General features: G+C 37.9%; 1 protein-coding gene across 4 annotated transcripts in view; it reads right to left on the minus strand.

Moving 5' to 3' along the window:
- The window catches only part of EFR3A (EFR3 homolog A), an 86,237-nt gene extending 62,614 nt beyond the window's left edge, over nt 1-23,623 (minus strand). The window contains exons 1-3 of one of the 4 annotated variants that reach the window (XM_037379301.1): nt 23,370-23,623; nt 18,139-18,192; nt 11,551-11,640 (exon numbers count right to left, since the gene is read on the minus strand). In XM_037379301.1, coding sequence (XP_037235198.1) covers nt 11,551-11,563 — 13 coding nt within the window. In that variant the 5' untranslated portion in view covers nt 11,564-11,640; nt 18,139-18,192; nt 23,370-23,623. Of the gene's footprint in view, nt 1-10,912; nt 10,934-11,550; nt 11,641-18,138; nt 18,193-22,702; nt 22,722-23,369 lie in introns of those variants that run through there. The other 3 variants (XM_037379302.1, XM_037379303.1, XM_037379304.1) reach the window with 3 other exon arrangements.
- Nucleotides 23,624-25,690: the final 2,067 nt, after the last annotated feature.

Here is a 25,690-nt window from a genome sequence, read left to right on the forward strand (position 1 = left end):
TTGATTTTCCTAGCACTCAGGACTGCTAAAACTTTAGAGGAATTCCAGTTTATACCAAAAAATAGCACCCGAAACTAAAACTCAGCACACAAAGAAAATAAAAAAGTTTCTAGATATCAGTCCAACTGTTTTTAAGTACAGATTTATTCCCAAGGAATTTAAATGTTTTGACAAATGAGTTTTTACATGTTTCAGTGGACATATTATTAGAGTAACTCACAGGTTAGGTCTCAGATCAACATTAAAGCAGCTCTGATGTACAAGAGCCACTATGTAGAAAATAGTAAACTGAATAATAATATTCAGTATGCATGCAGATCAGTGGCTTTCTGGTCTTTCAAATCTCAATACGTAGAGCATTCAGAGTAACTAAATATCTTACAAACACTGTATTAAAAGTATTCATTTATGTACTCCAAAAAATCCTAAAACACTCTGCTAAAAATAGTAAAAGCTGCAGCAGCTTTTATTGTTAATCAAAACAGGGAAAAGAATAAAGGGTATCTTGCCAGTGACTTTGATGATTGCAATTTATCTGCAAATTTCTCAGGCTGTGAAGAAGTATTAGACAAATATATCAGGATTTGTATTTCTTTACTTAAGATATAACCTGAGTTGGTTTTAATCATATTTATCAGAACATCTGGGAGATTCAAGACAAAGACTTCCCCTGCTGTACTTGTTTTTATTACAAGACGCTACACGAGCACATTCTCCCTCCATTCCACCTGTTTTCTGACACTACTTGTCTTTTGGACAAAAAAATTAATTCTGCTCATAGTCTGACAACTTAATTCTTGCAATTTATTTAATCAAAAACAATTATTGAATAGAGTATGATTTTAAAATCACACTTTAAGTTCTCAGTGGTCTTTTAGCTCAGTTCATTAGAGACATATCACCAATAAGAGGAACACAGACATACAACTTCAATATGTAACTATGAAAACAGAAACATTCAAGGAATAAACAACTGTAAATACTAAGAATTTTTGTGTGAAACAGTAATTTGTTACTACTGTCAAGTTCTTCATATGACTCCTGTTGACATCCCCTACTCACAGAGGTCTAACCAATGTAAAAATCTATGTTTACATAAAAGGTGCAGGTACAAAGTAGCTAAAATCAAAGCTATTTTGTATGTCTTGGGAAAACATAGGTATCAAGAGGTTAAAAACCTACTTGATTTAAAACTGAAGTAATTTAGACACTTGTACAAAAATATTCTTTAGAGAGCAACATTGTGTAACTTTTTAAAAGTAAATAAAATCATAGTAAGAAAGGAGTACTTCATTAGTGTCTAGTATATCACTCAGGATTGAGACACTCAAGACAAACCATCAAAACCCAAGAAAACAAGACCTAATATTGTGAAATGTTTCTTCAGTTATGTACGCAGCTCTGTACCTGGCTCAACACTCTTTGTACTTGTGTCTTCCTACTTGATTTTCAACCTTCTGAACCTCTAACACTGGTCCAAAGTAAACAGTATATTTGATTACTACTAAGTACACAAAGTATTCTTACAATAACTGCAGTAAATTATTTTGCTACAGCTATCACATACTAAGAGTAAAAAATATGTAAAATATTATAGGCAAGACAGAGGCAAGTAAAATACTTTTAGAGTTAGTTTCTGTTTCTTTAAGTGATAGAAGAAAAAAATCCTTGCAAAGAACCATTTAGATCTTCAAACACTGTTTTAGAACCTTGTTAATTACATAAATTCAACCTAAACCCTGGATACAGTTGCTCCTTTGAGAAGGATAAAAGAATATCAGGTAACAGCACCAATTCATCCAGGCAGCCTCACCAGATGGTTTCAGTTAATGGAAACTCAGTATCATTCAAATACTGCTCTTCAAACATAAGGCACACAGTGAATTTTGACATTAAAAAAAAAAGCCTAACAATAAGTACATTGCGTAAGATTCAAAAATTTTCTCTTCTCCCCATCCTGGATTTTCAGTAGTATCTTTGCATTGCTATGTACTTCATTACAGCACAGTTTATATGGAAAAGAAAAAAAAAAAAAGAAAAAACCCCAAACATACCAAACTTTTCAAAGAATTCTCTTATCATCAAAATACAAAAATAAAATTAATGTGTATGTTAATGTAATTAAAATAATTTCCTAAATTAAACAGAATATTCAAGTATCAGACAGCAAGAGTTAATCTGTTAAAGCTTTCAGCCATCAAAGATATTTTAAGTAGAGAAATTTAAGTAGAACACTGTCAGAAAAAAACCCCAAACTGACAGGCTCTCCAAAGAACACAGAAAAAAAGAAAACCAAAAGCAAAACCCAAACAATTAACAGCCACAAGACAGGTTGTGGAAAAAACTACAGATCATTGCTCAGTGTTTTGATATAACCAGGAAAGATAAATAAAAACATAGGAATAGCATTTTTATTAAAAATATAAATATTGAAAACACCACACAAAAATCAAGTCTTAACAACAAACATTAGAAATAGATCAGACTTAAAAAACCAAACCAAAATCAAGGAACATATCACTATATAGACCAGAAAAGATGAATGTTGTAAAAGATGGTTAAAAGCTGAGCAATTGAAAACAGATACATTCTTGGATACAAACCTAACCCAGATAAAAGCTGATCCAAATAAATACATTCAATTCAGAGAAACAACCTGTTTTGCAGGTCTAAAGAATGCAGTCACTAAGCCAGGTAAAAAATAACTTGTTCCATTTTGTGCAGATTTATCGACCAAAAACCCAACGACAATTCCCTTTCAGTGTCAGGCAAAATTTCCAGTTTAATGGTTTCCCCATGAAGACATCTTCATGTCATTTTATACAAGAAAATATAAAGGTTAAAGCAGTATCTACAGAGAAGTACATACTGTTAACATGTCAATCAAGGTAAAAGGTTTAAAATCCTTATTATTTATTTCTCCAATAGCGGAACTTTATAAGTTTAAACATGTATATTCTCTTTTGCTAAAATCATCCTGTAATCTGCATTTTATACATCAAGACCATGCATATTTACCAGCTGTACACGTACTTCTTTTTACACACATTTATTCTACACAATAGCAGTAAGAAGAAACAGTTCACATTATCAGAAAATGGTAATTTCACCTACCCAAACACATACATGGTCTTGGTTCAAAAGCAGAATTATAATCATAGGCTTTTTCTTGCTCAACAGTTGGAACTTGAACATACTGCCTCATCCTGGATATGATTTCACTCCCCAGGTACTCTATCCTTTTTCAGAAATTTGCTCTCTCACACTAGCACAGAAGCAGTTCCTTCGCATGAGGGCTCTGCAATACTGTACGCTTATCTGATTAGCTCTGTGACATCTACATAAAGCTACCAAACACGTGAAAAACTTCAGTATCAAATTCTGTTAACAAGGCCAGGCACAAGAAAAAAGCATAAAAAGATACATTGTCAACATGGGGTCACAGCTCAAGGAATGAAACTGCTCGGAGTCAATTTCATTACTTCAACTTCCTCTGAACCACAGTTCATTATTTCTGTGACCAGAAGAAAAAAAATCAGTATGGTTTCAGAAAAAACTGTGCTCAGTCAGCTGCCACATATCACCATAGAGTTATAAATATTTTAGCAAAACATTCTCACTTGATCTTACTGAAGAACAGCCAGAAAAAAAATTGCTTAGTGCAAGCTGCTGACCAAAAAGGCTTTTTAAACAGAAGGGATTCGCCCTCCTAAGATTAGAGAAGCACTTTGAAAATTATTAGATTAATGAAATTAACATTATCTCTACTAATACTTCAGGATTTAAGAAGCAAGGATCACAGAATTTAAATCTTCAACATCCTAACTCACAAGGATTGTGACATATCAGGTAGAAATTATTTTCAGTTAAGCAATTCTCAAGTTACTTTCTAGCTTCTCATTACTTCTCATCACTTTATTGTTCTGCTTCCTGCATTACATCCAGTTGGGTAACACAAATACAGGGGTTTCATATCTATATTTTTATAAGCCCTGGAAATTAAAAGGCACTGTTTTTAATAAAATTCACAACTAATAATTTCCACTAAATAACAAATACCACACCAATTCTAAACTTAAGAGACCAGGGCTAATAAACTAGCATTCACTGCAAATAAATTCAGAGAAAACACCGAGCTGCTCAGAAACTGTCACCACATAGTTTACTAAAGAAACCCTATGGTGCAAATTAGAAAAATACACATTACAAGAAAGTTTTATGTCAAATGAGTTTGCCTGATTATTAACTGCTACTTCTTAGTCATACAAAACTACAGAAAAAAAACCACCTTCAAGCTGACTTTAAGCATAAATCACCAAGTTCTGCCCACCAAGTTTAAAACTTCCAGATTATTTTCCTCTTCATCAGAAACTAGCAAAACAGGAAACAAGTGGATTGCATTACTTATCTAATGCTAGAATGTCTTCCAAAAATTTGTAATGCTGTCTAATATTGTTGTCAACTGTTTGCAGAACATTAACGACCTGAACCAAGATTCCACGTTCACTCACTAAATATTTTTGTTACATCCCAAGCTTGGATCTGATAGTCCATATCTTTATTGTCTGTCTTCCAGGATTTTTAAAACAATCTTGTTCTATCAAAAAAATTAATTAATACAAAAGTTTGAATCTACAGATAAACACATTTTTTGCTAATATCAAGAAACAATATTAAAATTGCATTTGGTTGCTCAATGTACTTGAATATAACTGTAAAAATTGAGTACTTCACTTTTACATGTTAAACTTTCATTTTACTTATTTTTCTATATCTGAGATGAGGAATGTAAACAAAGAGAAATTTATTTCAAATACCCAAAGTGCATAAAATAATACCCAGTTAGTTTTGAACTGTTAATATCAGCTGATGCATTAATTCAGAACTAAAACTATTTTCAAGGGCATTCCTCTTCCACTATGAAAAACACATCAAATGTTTTAGAACAGGTAAATTATTCTGGCCATATAAGGGAGTTAATTAAAAATATTCTTCAACCTGCTATAAAAAGAACAACTGCTGTAAGGACACACTCATCAGCCACTGCAATGTCCCTGTAATGCACTCCCAGAGAGAACAGAGGGCTCTCATCACTTAGGATGAAGTCCCATCCTCCAGATAAGCCTCTCCTCCACCTCTCACCCTACTGCTACATGACTTCTGAACAGCTGGGTTTTAGCCTCCACCAAAACGCAGCAAAGAAAATGTCCAACATGCAGATGAAATTTCTGTCTTGACAACACAATATTCATCTTGACATGAACTTCTGAGCCCTAAGACAGCAAAAGCTAAGTAACAGCTAACATGGAAAATTCCATCCACTACCTAAGTCTGACAATTTTACATTTATTTTCAAAATTATTTTGGTGCTCAATTTGAAACAAATGAAAAAAACAAACAACTTTATCCCTATAACTTAATTCTTACAGTGAAGCTGTAATAATTCTCGTGTCATAGGACTTTAAGGTATGTTCTTCTATATTTGAATCATGAAACATGGAGATGCAGAGCATGTTACAGTGGAAAGCATGCAAAAATAATCTGAATATAAACTTTTTGTAAAAAGGAGGAATGACAATGCATGTCAAGCTACATGAAGTAGGGGCGGGGGGAGGGGAACCAAAGCTTACCACTAAGCTTCTTCAATGAAGTATTCTTTTCAGAACCAGTAGCAATTATCCCCAGGGAAGGTATTATCTTTGGGATGGTGCCTTTTGAAGGCCTCTAATCCATTAAAAGGAAGTTCTTCATTACATCAAGTTCTCTGGTTGCATTCTTTTTCACAAGCTCCACCGCCTGCAGTGTTTCCATACTGTCTCTTCTTCCTTGCACCTTTGTTGTTCTCACATAGCAACTTTGTTTTACTTGCTCACTTCTGTTCTCTTCAACACCACCTCCTCCTTTCCTACTCTGAGACAGTAAACAGCACTATTTTTAATACAGCATTAAGAATATCTAAAATTAATCTGGTTCCAGTGAAAGAAGTTCTACGGCTTATGAATTTTGCTTCTTAGTTCTTGTCCTTACTTATCTTCCTATTAAGCCGGCTATAACAAGGTCATTTACTTCTCATCACTAAAGCAATACAAAAAGGAAATTTTGTCACTCCAATTTCAGAAGACACTTGGAAAGACACATCTCCGTAAATCTCCCTGACCCCTCTCCATCACAGCTGGCACTGATAACCTGTTCATGGTAAAAAAAAAATGGGGTAAACTCCAACTTCCATTCCTGCTTTCAATACTGGATTCACAGTCAGTAAATGAATTCTAGGTGATAAACCCAGAGGAGAGAAAAAATAAAAAAAAAAGAGAGAGGTTTTGTGTCATAATACTCCTGTTTCTAAATAAATACTGATTTCATAGCAAGGTGTTTCAAGATGGGGACATGAGCAAACTACTGGACTAAAGAAGAAGGGGAGGGAAAAGGAGGCTCATAGTGTTTTGCGTAATCTCTGAAGTACATGAACTGGCATTATTCTTCCATCCAGACAAGCAGTAGAGCATGGAGCAGGTTTATAACAAACACTGACAGAATAACCACTATACTTAAGGCCTCACCCAGTAACACACTGAGCCAGAAGGATATTGTTTACCTACTATTTAATTCAGAATGAAAAAGTAAGGAAGGATTGACATTATCACAGCAGCTCCCTACTCCCACTGCTTAACAGGAATACTTTCATCTGTCCCACCTTGTCCAAATGCCTGGCTCCTCCCAAGATCAGTAGGTACAGGTGAACAGAATCTCCCCAGTACACTGATGACCCTGGCATAGAAGTAAGCTCCCAGTACCAGACAGTCTATTTTGTTCAAAGCCTGGCTTCACCTTGACCCCAAACTATTCTCTAACCTAGATAAACAATTTTCAGAATACTGCATCCTTGAACACCTCACAGCTGCAGGTGACAGGTAAGCATGCTGTAACCTTTGTAGGCAAAGGCCGACAAACTTGCTTTACTGAGGAAGGGGGCTGCAACATTTGCACTTCCCCTACCACCTCGTTCCCACTTTGTTGAAGGTAGGGAACAACACGTATCATGGAAGATTGTCCTACACAAGATGCCGCAGCACTTCAGGATTGAGATGGACACTGTGCTTGAAGGAAATACACTATGGAAGGCATGGGTGAAAGGTAATAGAACAAATACCACACGGCCGATCTCCAGGGAGGCCAGAGGTCAGTAACAAGCAGCTCTTGAGGGGTGCCAGGGGCAAAACTATTCCAAAAGGGTCACTGTTTCCCTCTGGAGCTTTCAAACCATACCTCTGATCTGGTAGGCCAACTACAAGTAAAAATACACATACTTGACTAAATACCTTGGTAAGCTTTGGTGACTGCTACTTAAGCATAGGCTACAGAATCCCTGCCAGATGCTCAAGCTGGTCATACCTTTTCTTCCCAGTCCCAGCTCCAGCTAGCAAGGCAGACAGCCAACAGGGACTTTCTCCATGCCACTCTTCCCATGCCCAGTTCTAGTTTTAAAAGTTCTAAACTACATTGTCCACACTCCCTGTTCCAGTGCATTTCCTCATAGATTACTGGACACAGCCCTCTTTCTCAGAAAGGAAGAAAGTTATTTTAACACTTGCTGCTCGCTTCTGTTTCCCTACAGGATTTCATGTGGATTAAGCCATTGCTTTTAAAGCAACACCCCTTGTATACATGTGTATTTTGAGGATGAGAGGGGAGAGGAAGAGGAAGGCATCAACAGGAAGCTGGGACAAGAGCATGGGTATGGACAAAACTCTAGGCAGAACATTACGACATGGTACATTGGTAGTCTGTTAAGGAGGGGCCAAAGCAAAGCCAACCATCTCCCAGTGATACTGCAGATTACACAAGCTCCCATTGTAAATGTGGCAACGTTACAATTAATGGTACATTTAAAGTCTCAAGCTTATGCAAGTAGCACACATGGATTACTTAGCATCTCTTCGAACACAAATGGTCACCCAAACACCATGAAAAGTTCTGCCTTTCAGCAGATGTTTTGATTCCAAGGTCAGAGTCAGGAAAGAAACTGGAATGACTCCCGATACATGGGAAAGTTTCCAAAATATCTAAAGATCTACCCTGCTGATCAACTGAAATCTGTATTACATAGCAGCCTCTTCTGGTTTTGAACCTGTGGCTTCCCTACACAAAGCAACAGACGGAACAGTGTCAAACACTCCCTGCTTTTGGAAGGTCACGAAGATTTTGTCAATACTACACATTTACACTATTTGCAGAGAGCTTGAAGGATGACACTGGTAAACTTTGACCACCTTCCACCCTACAGAAGACAAGCTCACTTCAAACTAATGAGTAAATGGTCACCAAGTGCTCAGGGCTGCAAGTCTTCTCAGGGTGATAAACACCGGAAACTTTGTGCAATGAAAAATCTCAATGTAGAGAAGGATGATGAAGTTTCCTGACTACTGCTACTTTTTCAACTTTAAGATGATGCAGCTTGTTTTCTTCCAATCCATGAGGGAGGAACACAGCTGCACTGGTAATGCTTATGCTGCTGCCCGTCTTCTTCCTCAGTGGAAAAGGATGCTTGGAACAGTTACGTCACCTCTTTATCACAGGTATCCTATGACAGCAGTATCTAGGCTGGAAGATTAAATTCCCCACTCCTGCCCAATGGTGCCGTGCCCAAATGCACAGTGCTGAAACAGATCAGGGAACAGGTACCACATTGTCACTTGAATTGCATGAAGAAAAACAATGCATGAGAAGCTTTCTGGGAGCGAAAACAGCATTTGTGTGATGATTAAAAGCCCTGAAGATGAGGAAGCAAAGGTTCACAGGCTGCCTTTCTGGCAGCGTCAAAGCTAATGCAGTGGGAAGGTTTAGCCCAGGGAACTAGATTTTAGCTAGTTCAGAGTAAACCACTGAACTATATATAGGGCACATAAGAGTATGTTGCTCTACATTATTCCTTTTTTCTGTTAAAAAAAACCCCAAATGCCAACATAAGCATGCCCAGAGCTTCAAAAACAAGCTTTACCCTCATTTGAGCACACTCAGCTATAGACCTCAGTACATATACACGATTTTTGAAAAACATTTCCTAATTAAACAGAAAACTTTCTGTGTACAAGTAGTTCAATACTACCTTACATAATTTTGATTTCCCCCACAGTTACATGTTGTGCATAGAAAGCAATATAAGAAAGGGAATGAATGAAAACTCTTCTGTGAATCTGGAACCATAGTGTGGTATCTGCTTTGAGAAAACCAAGTGCAGCAATTCTTCTGAGGCACATACACAGGGCTCAAAACAGAACAAAACATCCATTACTGTCCAGCAACAGTGTTTAAATTGTATTGACATTACTGAAAAATAAAATGCTGAACAAAAATGTTGTAATGTTACTTTGAAAAAAGAGTCACAGAAGATAGATAAGCTTAAGAACTCAAAATTCTTGTACAAGTCTCACCAATCAAGTACCCTGTTTGTGTCTATACCTACCTGTTTGAATTTCCCAGAAAGTATTTACAAAATGGAATATTGCATACCAGCTCATTGATTTCTAGCGCAAGCCAAGTACCCTTCCCCACAACCAGCACTTCTCACCATGCTGCAACTCCAACATCAGATTCAATTTGTAAAAATAATGTTCTGGCAGTTCTGAAGAACTTTAAGCTCACATCTAAACTAGCGTCAATAACAGATCACAAACTCATTCAAAAAAATCCACACACAGAAAAAATCTTGGATACAGCTTGCCCTGCATTTATTACAGGGCGAGAACTCGCTAGCTCAAACACATCAGACAAATTATAATTTAGTAACTATTCATATTTTATTACCTATGAAGTTCAAAAGTAGGGTATCAGCATCTTTAAGTCCTTTTCTAATCATTAACCAGTTATGTCCTATTTTAATGAAAATTTGATAATCTGTTTTAATTGTATAAATTATTCTGTATGTTAGAACTACAGAAATACACCAACAAAATATCTGTGAAGATTTATCTTCACATATTTCCTTACCTATTAACAGCTTTACGAAAGTATCAGGGAGGAGTACTGATTTAGTATGATGATATAGCTAACTTGAAATTTCCTTATTCATGCTCTTACTAAAGCATGAGTAAGCATTCTCAACCACAATTAAAGACACAGGGTATCCATTTCAAGACAAAGTACAGACTTTAATCAGCAAAATACCGTACCCTGTTCAAGTACAACATTGAATTACAATTGTGCTCTTGAAAAATGAAGGACTGAGAAGTTTAACAGATCTCGTTGGACGTGAAAAGAAAGGCTGAGTTATACAGGCACTATCTTTTTTTTAAAATCTTAGGATCTAGTATTCTATTCAGACTTTACACTTTACAAATTTATTTTTTAAAAAGCCACTGAATTTAAAAAGAACTAAAAAAGTTTATTTTGAAATCAAATATTTACCTTTTCGCACATAATTGTTGGGGATTTTGCACATCTTTACAAAAGATTCTTACTACCATGTTTCCAGTTTAGGAAAACAGTTCAATATTTTGAAAGAAGCTAAAGTTCTTAAACACAAAATACCAGTACTTCAGTAGCATTCACTTCATGAGCTAAGTTATTTCCACATGCAAATTATCAAAGGCTAGACAGTTCCTTACTGCCAATGAAACCTCTGCTCTCAATTAAAAGCATGCAAGTCAGACCACTGCAATATTCACTCTACACAAATACATTTACTGATTTAAACTTCTGTTCAAGAAAACAGCAAGTACACCATCAACAGATCTAATTAATTTGCTTTTTATATCTTGACCTTAGGCAAAGTGTTACGTTTTCTAGATTACAAATGACTTGCTAGTCTCAAGATTCTTAAATATATCTGTCAAGACAACAATTCTGTAACTGTTTTAACTTCTGAAATGTAAACAATTATGATGTCGCTTATGTTAGAAAACTTCATGCTCACCTCTACATGGGTACCAAAAGGCTTGTACTATTTGAGCCAGCTGGGTAACCAGTAAAAGTCATAGGTCATTCCCTTGAACACATCAGCTACAAATTTGCTAGTATACTTCATAGATACAAACTCCAGAATACAGAATCAAGCAGAACTTTGGCTGTACAGCTAAACATCTTCAAAACAGCAAAATCTGGAACTGCTCATCTTTGGATGCGATCATTAGCTGAAATCTACAAGTTAGTAGATAAGGAAGAGTCTCATTCATCTACCAACCCCAACTTTCTACTCATTCATGTCTTAATTCCTGCACAAATCAATCCTGAATAATGTAACTTTCTAGAAATGAAACAGCACTCTTTGAAAGCCAAGAGTTATGTACACAGCTAACTTCCAACTTCAGCAATTCACAAGGTACCCAATTCTCTAGAAAGCCACTGAGGATCCCTAAATGACAGGAAAGAAAGTCCATATACCATGTAAAAGGAAGGCCAAAATATTTTTAAAAGCAGCTTACCCTGGTATTTCCATAGAGACATGCATTTCCACATAGGGGAAAACTTAATCCCCCCCAACAAATCAATATATCTTTCTTGTCATGCACAAAAAAATAGGACACTTGCATGCATAATCAGCATGAGCCTTACCCTTTCGTCCCATGATTGAGAAATCAATAGCAAACAATGCTGCACATGAAGGTTAATCGACTGATAGGAAAACCAGTTGCAAAGTGATTTCTGTAAATAACAATGATAGCCATATTTTAATAAAACCTGAAAAAATTATTAAACTACATTTGAACATTCAGTGAACTGTCCACGTACAGTTTAAAAGCACACAAAAGCTTTGATGGGGACAGAATTAAATTAATTTCTAAACCATCTGATTTTCTATGTTATATATCCAGATTGCGCACACATAAATATGACAACAGCTGAAAAAATAAACTCTTCAGGTTTTGACAAGGAATGGTTGAAACAAAGTTGTTCATTTCTTGGCCACACAGAAGAGTGTTCCAAAACAAATGGAAGGAATGAAAGAAAGAACAATGTTAATGATGTTACTAGGAATTATTTGCAACATGTTTAGACTGGTGATTTTCACTTTCTACAAAACTGCTCCTAAACATTAACTTTCCCAAATGGGGTTAGAATGATGTGTACATAGAATGAATTAGCAGCTAACAGAACACAAAAGAACGAACACTTGTTCAAAATTAAGAAGTCTTAAAGAAATCCATGCGGATTCATTAAAGAATGTGGAAGCAGCCACCCCACTGGCACACGAAGTTGCTTAGAGTATCACGAGTGAAATAAATATCTACAAAGACCTACAGTTTTCTAGCTAAAAGTTCCAGTGGTTTGTTTTTTTCTTAGCTTAATCAAAGGATACATTTAGAGAAGTTACTACTTTTTCTTTTCATTGTAGAAAAAAGAATCACCTAAAAATCAGGTGGAAAAAAAATAGATCTGTGTTTACATATTGAAAGCATTTATTGTATATTAATTCGTAAAGAATCCATTACATATTTTGTAACCACAGTGTTACAGGAGTTACAGATACACTGAAATAGTTATTTTTCTTTACTGGCCAAGGTCTAACAAATGGCAAACAGCCAAAGGAAGCCCAACTATGACATACCCTTGGCAGCTGTTTTTCAAGTTCCTGCAGTAGTTAGGATAGTATTCAAAAGATGGACTTGATACAGGGCTGCTTGTGTTTCTCATCCTCCTAAGGTACTAGGATCAAGCAGCAGACAATGATTTGAGATACTCCCCCATGTAACTCTTCTATAACAGCCAAAATTTGAAAATTCTATAGGATTATAATGTATTTAATTTAACACTGTCCTAAGTAGTCAACAATACTGTCAGAAAAATAATAGGGTTTCACCTGCCTACAAAAGAAATTAAAGCATATATGAAAAATGCTTCATGAAGTGGAAGGTTCCATTTAGGGTTTTAAAGCATCAAGGGTACGTGAGAAACACTCCAGATGAGGAAAAAGAGTGCATTAGATAAAAAACACTGGAGAAAGTTATTAATTGGAACTATGGCTTAATTTTCACTTAAAAAACATTAGGATGCTTAGCCCATGAAATATTTAGGTAAACAGATTTGGGACTAAATCTCCAGCCACCATGGGTGTTTTAGAAATGTATTTCACAGGGAAATAAATCTTCCCTTTTCATTAACAATGTTGTTATTACTTACTTATTATATACAGAATACAAAAATAGAATTACAAAAGGCAAATAAATGAATTTCCCAAAACTGTTTTGAGGGCAAAATGAGGAGATTATCTGCCTGTTAAAACGTGTTAAGAACATTAAACAGGAGTTAAGTATTCACTCATTTCAAATTCCATTTCAAGTGCTGTTTTCCTTCCTACACTTGGTAAGGAACCTCTATTTAAAAAGAAAATTGTAATTTTAAAAGTTTGTTGGGTTTTTTTGGTTGGGGGCGGGGTGGGCGAGTTGTTTATTTGTTTAAAGACCATGAAGCAACTTAACTGAAAGTAGTAACATTCAAGGACAATGAAGACTGACAATCACTATTCAATTGTTCCATTTACTTTCATCTAGCTCAAACTAGGGGAGCCACCAGTACACACCAACTGCAGACTAGCTGTCTCTGCTAAGACAACTGGCAAAAAGACACAAGGTGTTTGGAAAGCTGAGGAAACCAAATGTTACATACTTTAATGAGAAGCAATCAATGCATTGAGCATACTTGGAGAAGCATTCTGAAGTTAACAAAACAGTCACTTCACTGTAACAAGAGGAGGATATGCCATGGAAGATTTTCTATATAACACATGTATCTCTTAAGTCAGAATGGTCCCTTTCTAACTAGCAAATATTTGACAGAATAGCACAGGAGATGTTCATATTACCACATTTCACAGCAGTACTTCAAGGGAAGAATGTGGGAAAATTATGTTTGTCAAAATCCTTATTTTTATTTGTTTGTTCTCCTAATTTGCCCATTTAGTCAGTCATATAAAGACCTGCTAATCAGCAGTTAAAACCAGTTTAACATAACGATCATTATTAACAAAACCTTGAAAAGCAAAGATACATTTATGTTAATGGCATAAGTAATAACAAGAGAAAAGAATGAGAATAAAGAAGAAAAAAAAAAATCAGAGTTACCAAAAGTATGTACATTCTTATAGTGAACAGGTGGTCTCACCTGTATCACACAATTTTTCTAGTCCAAGCAATCCCATTTTATACAAAATCTGCCTTTAATTTAAATAATTAATTGAAGTCAGGGAATACAGCCAGTAAGTAGGTTAGCTGTTTCAGAAAAAACTCATTATCTACCAAACTGTTTCAGGCATCTGATTAAGTGTGAATATCTGGAACATAATGTCCAAAAAGAAAAGTGTCTTAAACAAATGTTTTGATACCTGATTTAGCTATGCTTTTTTCCTCTAACAGAAGCATTTGTAACATTTCAACCCAAATGCAGCCAAGAAAACCTATCAAAACCACACATGCTCCATAACAGAAGTACATTCACTGAAAGTATCTGGACAAATTATTGGATAGGGAAACAGAGCACACTTGTGACAAATGAAAAATACACAGTCTGTACTGCAAAGGCTATCTGTTTACAAGTTCTTTGGTTTTGTTCTTAAATAAAAGGGCCAATTAATCTTTTAATGCACCATTTCTTTGTGATAAGTCACAGCTAAATCAGTTAAAGCAGCCATGACTCAAACCAGTCTACTCCTACTGTATCATAACAGCAATGAGGAAGCACATTTGCTTTCTCAACAGTTTAGAACTTGCATTTCAACTTCAGATAAAGACACCATGTTTGTAAGTACACCCTGCATCAATGCCCACATTATTTGCACAAAACGAACTATAAAGTCATAGCTACAATGAATATAGGGAAAAGCAATGCTTTGGCAAGGCTGTGCACGTACTGCAGCAAGTATATAGTGTTACACCTCCACTACAGACTAGATGTCAACACAAATGCCCTGCCATGGCTAGTCAAAACCAAGCACTTCTACACCTTAAGATTAAGGGAGCAGATAGAAATTTTTCTCTTTATGGCCTGTTACTGTATTGAGACTAAAACCTTATTTCAGTAAGGACTCAATGCAGTACTATATCCTCATATTCTTAAATGGGATCACTAAACAGCAACATCAACAGAAAATCTGATAATCCAATATGTAACAAACAACTAGTGCAGAGATCAGAACACGACTGAGATGAGTGTAAATAAAACATTACCTTTGCTTAACTATGTTCATCTCTCCCTCTCAATACCACATCCCAGTTCTGACGGCATGCCTATTTTCTGAACAGTTAATATTGAGGGAGATTAAAAGTATACAGTCATGTGAACATTTCATGTACAATAACTTCAAGACTGACTTCTAAAATGTCTCTAGGAACAGCTGAAATCCCCAGAAAGACTAGGTCTCTTTGTCCAGTCTTGCCATAAAACCATATCTTGGCCTCTCCTGACCTTCAAAACCACCTTTAGACCTAGACATTCCCTAACTACTGCACTGCAAAAAAGGGGTAAAATATTACCTGGAACTGATACAGAGACTCAGGAAAGCAATGAGGATAAGACTGGAAGAGGGAGTTGGTAAGTTTGACCCAAGAAGTCCATCAAACTTTCCTTTTAACTAGATATTATTGTTTTACTTTGTGGAATCAGACCGGTTGGGGTTGGAAGGGACCTCTGGAGGTGATATAGTCCAACTCCCTGCTAAAGCAGGTTGCACAGTCATGTCCAGGCAGGTTTTGAATGTCTCCAGAGGAGACCCCACAGCCTCTCTGGGCAGCCTGTGCCACAGCTCGTCCACCCTCAAGTCAAAGAAGTTCTTCCTCATATTCAGAGGAACTTTCTGTGCTGCAGTTTGTGCCCACTGCCCCTTGCCCTGTCGCTGGACACTACTGAAAAGATCCTGGCCCTGTCCTCTTGGCACTTGCCCTTAATATATTTTGTAGACATTAATGAGATCCCCCCCTCTCAGTCTTCTCTGCTCCAGGCTAAACAGGCCCAGCTCTCTCAGCCTTTCCTCATCAGGGAGATGCTCTAGTCCTCTAAATCATCTTCACAGCCCTCCGCAGGACCCTCTCCAGTAGCTCTCTGTCTCTCTTGACCTGGGGAGCCCAGAACTGGACACAGCACTCCAGATGTGGCCCCACCAGAGCAGAGCAGAGAGGGAGGATCGCTCCCTCGACCTGCTGGGCACCGTCCTCCTAATGTACCCCAGGATCCCATTGGCCTTTTTGGCCTTCTTTGCAGAGCTGCCTTCCAGCAGGTCAGCCCCAGCCTGTACTGGTGCATGGGCTTGTTCCTCCCTAGGTGCATGACCCTACAACTGTCTTTGTTAATGAAGAACTTCATTTATAAAGAACTCATTGAAGCATGACAGAAAAATTTTTTGGGGGAAAAAAAAAAAATCCAAAAGATGCTCAATACACTTCTTGTGTGGGATGAGAGAACTCCATGTTAAAGGAAAAAAAAAAATTAAAAATCCCAGTCTTTACAAACAACTTTGTTTTTCACACTTCAAGGACAAATACTTTAAGATTTCAAACTAAATAGTAGCAACCTGTTTCATCACTATGCTCTGAAAAGAATCCTGTCCAATCTCTACTGAAGCCTAAATAAGCAGGCAGAAGCTTTCCCTTTTCACATGCAACAAAGTTGAAGTCTTGAAGACTATTGCTATGCTCACTGATAAACACAGCTAGCCACAAAGTAATCGTTGCTTGCATTAAAATCTAATCATAGCTTATCAACACAATTTTTTTGAAAGAAACTATAAAGAAAGTACTGTTATTTTGTAAGAATTGGAATACACATGCATCTGTTAGGTTACCTTCCCTTCACCCATACACTTAAAAAGCCCATTAATACACACAGAGGAAAAATAAATGGCTGCGTAGTTCTTAATGTCTCTACAGGTAAGTATTGCAATTAGTTCTTTTGGTCTCCTTTACATTCCATCCGACTGTAGTAATGCAGATACTATAAGCAGTAGGGTAAACAGTGTTAATAATGACTCTAAACATAAGCATACCTGGTTTAGAAAGAACAAGTCTTACTTCTCCAGTTTAATTGTTTAAAAAAGCCACACACTCCTTCACAGCAAAAGTAAGTCCCATGTTAGAGGCCTTAATAATACTAAACACTGCAATCGAAACAGCAGCAGTTCACCGTGTTACAAAAGTTGAACCACAGTAATCGGAACAGTTTGTGCCAGCTGCTTCTCACGCAAATATACAACATAATACATACATATTGCCACCTTTTTGTTAAAAAACCTCATGTCTCTGGAGAGAAATAATTTCAACTATTTACCACAAAAGCAGAAAACACCTAAATACTTACAGTAAGGGTATTTTACATGACAGTGGTTCAAACAACACAACACAGAATTACTGTAAGACACTTTTAGTACCCAGTAGCCACAGCTTATTACAAATCTTATGTCACTGCAAAAGAAAATACTTAAGCATTCCCTCATGAAAACTAAACATTTGTGAAATTCATTACAAACCTATAAATAAAGTGCACTCAGTATGATTACTACTGAATTTATGAAGATTTCTTTATCCAAAGACTCATGTTAGTAATTTTACTAGAGACCATGCAGGATTTTTTTAAATAGTATTAATTCCAACTAAAATGTTTTCCTATTTTTCTGTTTTCTATTGTAACACATTCCATAACTTGAGCCTTTGTGTTAGGGAAATTTGCTGTTCTTCAAGGTAAATAACTTAATTCTTAGAAACATCTGCCTCAAAAAATCTCATTTAACTTTGAATGTTAAAACTTCTAAGTCTTATCACTTTATATCTTAAATAGTAATTCCCTCTTCTATAAACTATATTTGCAATTTTCCAAAGATGGGATTATAGCTACATCAGAACATCTTTTAGGTTTTGAATACAACTATTTCAGGACATACTTTAAATCACAAAAATCATCAATGTTAAGCTGTGAACTTCTAAGCAAAGAGGAAAATGAAGAGCTCATACTAGGTTCCTTTGAAAAATATACAGAGATTTACAAAGGCAGAGGCTGGATAATATTGACATCTTAAATATCTTAAAAATGACAACAGGTATCATAACTTGGATTTTGTTCCTTTTTTATTTTGGTAGGATTTTTAACTCCCAAAGAAAATATCATTACAGTAAACGCCCCTAAATACTGTCTTAACATACTTAAGGTAACAATACTTACTGCCAGGCATTGTTAATCAGGATCCTGTCCTCAATCATGCAAAAATATAATAAGCTATAAAGAAAACAAAAAAATAAGTCAAGACAATAGCTTTAGATAATTTGCGTCCAAATATGCATAGTAACTTACACAGAATGAACCAAAGACAGTCTTCAGCTCCAAAATCAAAGAGGCTGTTACCACAGTAACCCAGGTATCTTTTTATCTGACCAAACTCTATGTAGGTTTCACCAGTTCTTGAAATGTAGTCATTCTGTTCTTGCATTTGATGCCTGAGTAAACATTTTTCTCTTTATTCATTGGGATGACTTCTTGAACTGCCACTCTTTACGATGCTAAATGATGTATAGCCTTACAGGGTACTTACACTCCAAACGTAAATCACAGCACTTCTCTGTTAAAAATGCCCGAGAAAGGTTTCTGTTCTATACAAAAAAAACGATGCTGAAAAATTTGTAGCACTTTCTAGGACATTTTTGTCCCGGTATCAAAAAGGACAGATTTTTTTTTAGATATATATATAAACTAATATAAACTACTATAAACTACTATAAACAATAGCTGCTCAAATAATTTTTGATGCAATTAGATATCTTCATATAATTAACTCAACTGAACTTATAAGAATCTATTTTGGGGATAAAAATAGCCTAATCTACATTTCATTAATTAGCATTAAAATGAAAATCATTTGAAGATGTTTCTATATTAAAGTTGTGCATTTGGGTTTTATTAACCGCCAAATGCAACCTTCCTGCAAATGTACCTTTTCACAACTAAGACAAAAAAATCTCAGTTAGAGACAGTGTTGCTGCTTTTCAAGGACAAAATTTAAAAATTAAAGATATTTAGCTAATAGTTGCTTATATATGTACACCAAAAAAAGTAATTCCAGATACTGACAATGTGAGAATAAACATTTTATTTGGTCACAAACTGTTTTAATGACCACACACTAAAGCAATGTTCATAATTACTGAAAGCAAACTTTTTTCATTCACATTAAATATATTCCAATGTATTTCAATCACATTCCAATTTGCTGATAGAATCAGATTCCAATTTGCTGATAGCAGCTGTGATTAAAAATATTGCTTCAAAGTAATTTCTTTAAAATATCCTATCCTATTAGAAGGCTGTATGTCCCCCTCTGAGGACACAGTTAGAAGCAGAATAATTTTATAAAAGGAAACATGTGCTGTGGATTGTGGTGTTCAACAGACACACGGAAAAATGAATTCTCTAACTTACAGTGTAGTTAAGAATTTAGCTGAGAGATTACAGAAGACAGATTTACTACATATTATAAATGCAGAATCTGATGAGAGGTTCAAGGGAGTCAAATGCCAGACACTCAACTGAGTGTTCTGACCATCGCTAGCAATTCAGAATTCAATACATTTTCCTAGAACATTATCACTGTGATTGCTAGCAAAGTCAACTAACTTTAGAAGATACTAATGCAGAAATTACGAGTTAAGTTGTATAAAAAACCCTAAGTCAAGTTTTCAAACTGAAGAATCTTGCTTCTGTTTTTAAATCAATTACTGGATTTTTAATTATATTATGATCTGGAACAGGGCCAAAAATTCAATATGGAGATCGCCTTGCTCCTGTATGCAGAACAGAGCAAACAATTTCCTCTCCATGTGTTCAATCACTGCCTTGTTAGGCCTAGGGTAAAGTTTAGTCCACAGATGCTGCTATCTGTTCAGGTAGAACAGACTAAAACAGAATAAGAAGTTTCCCACCACGAGTCTGCTCTGCTGTTCGTCATTGAATTAAATTCTACATAGCAAGACAGAGTTAAAAAAACACCCAAAACCAGAATTTGATGATGTAGAACTTGGCTACAATTAAAAGACAGGTATGGCAAATCATGAGATATAATTTAGTTTCCTAAATAGTCTAACACTTCCTGTTTAAACATATTCCATGTCATTTTGTGATATCTGACAGACCACCAGAAGCAACTTAAGAATGTTATGTACCTATATAACATCTCCTGCACCAAAGCAACTGACTCTTGGATATTAAAGAGGTAAGTGACATGTTTACTTTTCTGCAGAGGGCTAAATGTTATTTTGTTTTCCTAAGGATATAATAATCATAATAATTCTAAACACAATTATAATCAAACTGCAATGCTTGTGAATGTACCTTAAAAGGCAGAACAACATTTCTATGACACCTAAACATAATTTTTCTTAATAAAAACTTTCATTTAGTTTCATGGAGAGTCTATGCAATTTGGCTAGGATAAGGAAATCCAAGGTCAATTCATTGTTCTATCTGACTCAAGGAGCACTAACACAGGAAAAAAAATACACTTTGTTCAACTTATTGGTTCTGATCATCTTCTTCCTCCAGTTACATGCTTACATGTGATTAATTTTTTCATTACTTTAACTAACCTGGGATCTGAAATTAAAGGATAGTTTATAAGCAGAAACTATTTATTATCACAAGATTCCATAAGGCTCTTCCATAAAAGCCAAACAGAAGAGCAGACATCTTTTTCCCTTCTGCCCTAAACCAACAGATCTCTGTAAGACTTAAAATGGAAAAACGTATATAGATCTTTGTGCTACAGGTAGAGAAACAGAAGTCAGCATACCCAAGGTTTACTATTTTCTTTTACTAAGCACACCATTATGTTACTCTGTTATGTAACACTATAAATGATCAACTTGACTTTGCCAGCTGGGCACCTATTCATTCCTCCAAATTAAGCTAAAGAATAATACAGGTTTAAGCACCTCTGACAGTCAGGCAACCCAAACTGGGCAGTCATGAACTGAAAAAGTAAAATACACTGCACATGAAGTTTTTACATCACTTGGTTCCCCACTCATGTTTCCTATGTGAAAAATTAATCAACACCTTTAGTTTTGAAGGTAGGCAAATGGCCAGTGCAATGCAAGATTAGTCACATGCTCATTTCATAGACAGTTAGGCTCCAACTAATATTCCCAGAATCCAAACAATGCAATATAAAATGGAATTACATAGCACAGTGCAGTTCTGTTAAAGTAGCTAACTTTATTTTGAATTAGCTTTCTCGGGTAGAGAAGCAATGCAATAGAGGAGCTTGGCTGTATCAATAAGGCTATCTTGTTCTCTCACTGAAGAGCGTTCAGCTAAACAGGCGTACCTAAAAGGACATTTGTCCTGCCTCACCTTAAGAGAATTCGGTCTTGAGCAGATGGTTTTAGGACAAGAAAAACCCTGCACATTAAATAAGTGTTCCTTAGCAACCCTTCCCACCATCTCAAAGGCTAGTTCAACCCAATATCCATTTCACTGGCAAAATTAAAAGCAATGTTCCTATGCCTAGGTACTTACGTTACCAGTGGTGCATTAAAAATCTATCAGATAAATAGGTTTTGCTCTATGCCAACTACAGAAAACATGATTTGCTTTTACTTAAAAAAAATTACGTATTTTCAAAATGGTTTAAAAATAAAAGAGTAATTTTACAAAAATTAGTTCACTACAGAGGTGGGCTGGGCAGTTAAATCACTAATACCAACCAAAGCTGTTTCTAAGCTGTGTATTTTACAATTTAGATTTCATAATTTGAAGTGCAATCCCCTTTCGTTATACTTGAAATTCAATTGCCAAGTCTGATTAGTATTCTAAGCTCTCCTTCCACTTGCATGTACTATAAAATTTGTTTATTCTTTTCTCCTGCCGAAGGCTGGATCAGAAGTAGAGACAAGTTACTGTTCATCAGTAACAGCAAACATTTTCATAACAGGATGCCAAACAAATATCTATTTTGAAAACAGTTGTTTAATTACAAACGGTATTTGAATTCACATTTTTGTGAGTTTTTTCCTGAATCTGAAATGAATCCAAATCTACCAGCGTTTTTTTAGGCAAATACAAAGTGTTACTAAAAGGCTCCAATAAAACTTATGCATAAGCCTTTACAGATATCAGGGCACTACAACCAGATTTCATCCCCAAACCATCAATTATTCAGGAAAACTTTAAGACATGCTTAAGAGAATCCATACCCTGAGTCTTCCAACAAGATGCCCTGAATAATAAAGTTACTCAAGAAAACACTTCAAATTATTCTGAACACATTACAAAGGCTTCAGGAAGCAGACTACCTGCATCTTGCCAAAGCCTTGGCCGTTACTCTCATTTTAGCTTACCTATTCAATTTACACAGCAACATCTCATGTAGCTTTACAAAGCACAACATCGGTGCTAGCAAACTTGATTTTGACATAGGAATTCAAATCTGGTTCTAAGTTGCAGGCTTTTCCACAAGTTCGCCAACAGAGCGGAGAGATGTCTCAATCCAAGCTAGCATCTTCTCCTAGTATCTCAGCTCAAAATGCCATAGAATACCTTCCTAGATGTATTCAGCTTAAGAATTTGTACTATTATTAGTTCTTGGTAACAGGTTTTGTGAACCTACACCTCAGTCATCTAAAGTATGGCTCCGTGCTGCACAATTAACTTTAAAGTAGAAAATGACTATTTAGGAAAGCTCACGGTGTAGTCCTTGTGTAAATCTGCATTGTGTTTGGTTAATGCTTAGCAATACCTCACTGTGTTATGGTCCATCGTAGGGAAATCCCAAAGCCACAGTCCTTCACCGCTTCCCTGGTTTCCCACCGCTACCACAGGTATGCCCAACCACATCAGACACGACTGACCACTTCAAGGTTTTGACTTAAGACTCGTGGAAGGCCTCTACCTCCAGAGGAGCGTCACGCAGGCACCACTCAGCGGCGGCAGGGCCTCAAGCCATCTCCGGGGAAAGGCAACGAGGTCCCGCTCGCTACTGCAAGCCCCCGGGCCGGGACAGCATTTGGGATGAGGAGCCCGCCCCCGGGAACCGCGCCGAGCAGCGCCCACGGGGGCACCTGAGGCCGGCTGCCCCGCTGACAGCCTGCGGGGCGCCGGGTCATGGGCTGAGGCGATGTCCTGAGGCTTCTTTCTCCCGCGGCCCCCACCGCCCTGAGGGGTGCCGCTGCAGCACGTCGGCCCCAGCCTCCCGCTCCCCCCCTCAGCGCCCGCCCATCTGGCGCGTCCTCCTCGCTCCCAGCCGTGGAGAGCGGGCAGGGGAACGGACGAACGGGAAAAGGAGACGGCTGCGAAGGCGCAGACAAGTAAAGAGGCCGCTTCCTAGAACGGACGAACGAGAAAAAGAGACGGCTGCGAAGGCGCAGACAAGTAAACGGCCCGCTTCCTGGCTCCCCCAGACTCACCTCATCCACCTCTCCGGCTCGGTTCAGCAGCCGCCATCTTCACCCCACCACCCCCCCCATTAAGTTGCCTGGGGCGCAACGCACGCCGGGAGCTGGTAGTTCTGTGAGGAACCTTTGTCTGCCCATCCCTCCCCACACACAAGCAAGGGCGAGGGGGCACGGCGGAGGAAGGCGCACCCCGGCCGCGCGGCCAGCCCCGGGGCAAGGGGCCGCCTAGGCGGCGCGAAGCGCGGTCGGGGAGGACGAAGGGTGCCGCGGGAGGACACAACTCCCAGCACCCTTTGCGGCGCAGGCTCGGCAGCCCCTGGAGGCAGAGGGGCGGGGGCAGCTCGCCCGGGCCCCGCCCCGCCGCCGGCTTCCCGCTCTCCCTGGGTCACGTGGCCGGCGCCTCGGTCTGGCGGCAGCCGGGGGAGGGGGGTGGCCGGCTAGCGGTAACTGGTTCTCTGCGCTGCCGGGCGGGAGCCGCGGCGCCCCCCGCACTTGTTTCCCGGATGAGCTTGATTTAAAGAAAGAAGTCAAAATTTCTTAGTGACTAAGTACCCTTTATTGGCAGCGCTGGGTGCATGGGGGATCGCTCCACCAAAGGCATGCACACCGAGGGAACCCCTCAGCCCTCACCTTATACAAGTCACTCGTGTCTATTCATTAGCTTTCCGGGAACTCATTAACATATCTCACACCTGGACAACCAGCACATTCCATTCAAGGGCCCAGCACATCTTCAAATTAACAACATTAACATATCTTGTGCCTGGACAATTAGCACATTCCATTCAAGGACCTAGTATATTTTCAAGTTAACAACATTAACATATCTTGTGCCTGGACAATGTCCTTGAGGAGTTGTCTCTATGCAGACTCTATTCCTTAGCAGTCACGTTTAAAGTCTCCATCTTCGCCACGTTGCATGTACAACAGGAATCTAAGACAAAATGTCCTTTTTTTAAAGATAACCAACCCAAGGACTTAGCAGTCTGTGCATGTGTCATGTTGCAATAAGGGTCCCTGGACATCTCCCGACCCTAACTAAACATCCTTTAGATAAGTGGTACAGCATTCACCATTCAAGCTGCAGCCCTGATGTAGAGGCTTTCTGAGGGCGGTTAGGCTGTGCTGTCGCTAAAACTTCCATGTTGCAGTGGTGGCGGCGCCGACAGGTGTTGTCTGTGAAGGACAGGAGGATGCCCGAGGGGGAAGAGGCGTTTCTTTCTTTAGGCAATGCTTAGTCGAAGTTGGACACTAAAACTGTGGTGGCACAAGATCCTTGCCCTGGCTGTGTCTTTCTGCCAAATAATGGCAGAACTGCACAGCAGGAAGGGGCAGCGGTTGTGCTCGGCTCCTGTGGCCCAGGGCCTGAGGGCAGGGCCCAGGGGCTGGGCAAGCTGCGCTTGGCAGCTCGGCTGAAACCAGCGTTCAGGCGCACCCACAGACTGTGATGTGTAACCCAAAGGGAAACCGTGACACAGCTACTGATCATCTGAGGCAGCGTAATCTCTTAATCCATTCCCCTTGAAATAATAGGTCCAGCTTCAAAACCTGATGTCTTTGATGCCTTATTTTCTGGGCAGCCAAGGGGAAATCTGAAAAATTTGTTTCCAGCTGTAGATAGTTCCTTCTGAAAGAAAACATGCCAGGCCAACCGTCTAATTAGGTGGGTGAGTCCAAGTCATTCTCCACATTAGAGTTTATCTGTTTCACTGACTTTGGGTTTGCATATGTTACATCTGGCAAAAAACTGGTGTTTCATCTTCATAAGCGTGTTGAGTCTATTTTTCTTCCTTTCACCAACAGCAGAAACAGGATCAGTGTTTCTGATTTGTGTTCCTTGGAAATAATCCCTAAAAATGCAAAACTTGGGAGGTGAGATGTCTCTATGTCTCAGTTTTCGGCAGTATAAAAAAGATTCATTAATTAGGGAAAATTAGCAAGACATCACATGTGGGTGCAACTGGGGGAGTTAAAAGAGTAACCTACAGTCCTTCTTACTTGTTTTCTGAAATACAGCTTATGGTTTTGAACGCTTGGTGCCAAACATAATGAAAATAATAACAAAAAAACGAACTGTCTGCCTTCCATAGAAAGGTGTATTGAGTCACTGCCTATAAAGCATAGCCTGTGAAGATTAGAGTGTAATTTATTAATGTTTCAGCCAACAGTGGTCAACACTGAGATACTCTGTATAGCTACATTTGTCCTTTATCCTTTAAGTATAGCTGGTGATAGATAATAATCCTCCTAGTTCTTTTCTGTAATCTAGAGGAAAGTTTTAATTTTTTTCATCAGCCAAAAATACAAATGAATTTTTATGGTCTCAGTTCATG

Source organism: Falco rusticolus, chromosome 3 (assembly GCF_015220075.1).
Source record: "Falco rusticolus isolate bFalRus1 chromosome 3, bFalRus1.pri, whole genome shotgun sequence".
In the NCBI taxonomy this organism is placed as follows: Eukaryota; Metazoa; Chordata; class Aves; order Falconiformes; family Falconidae; genus Falco; species Falco rusticolus.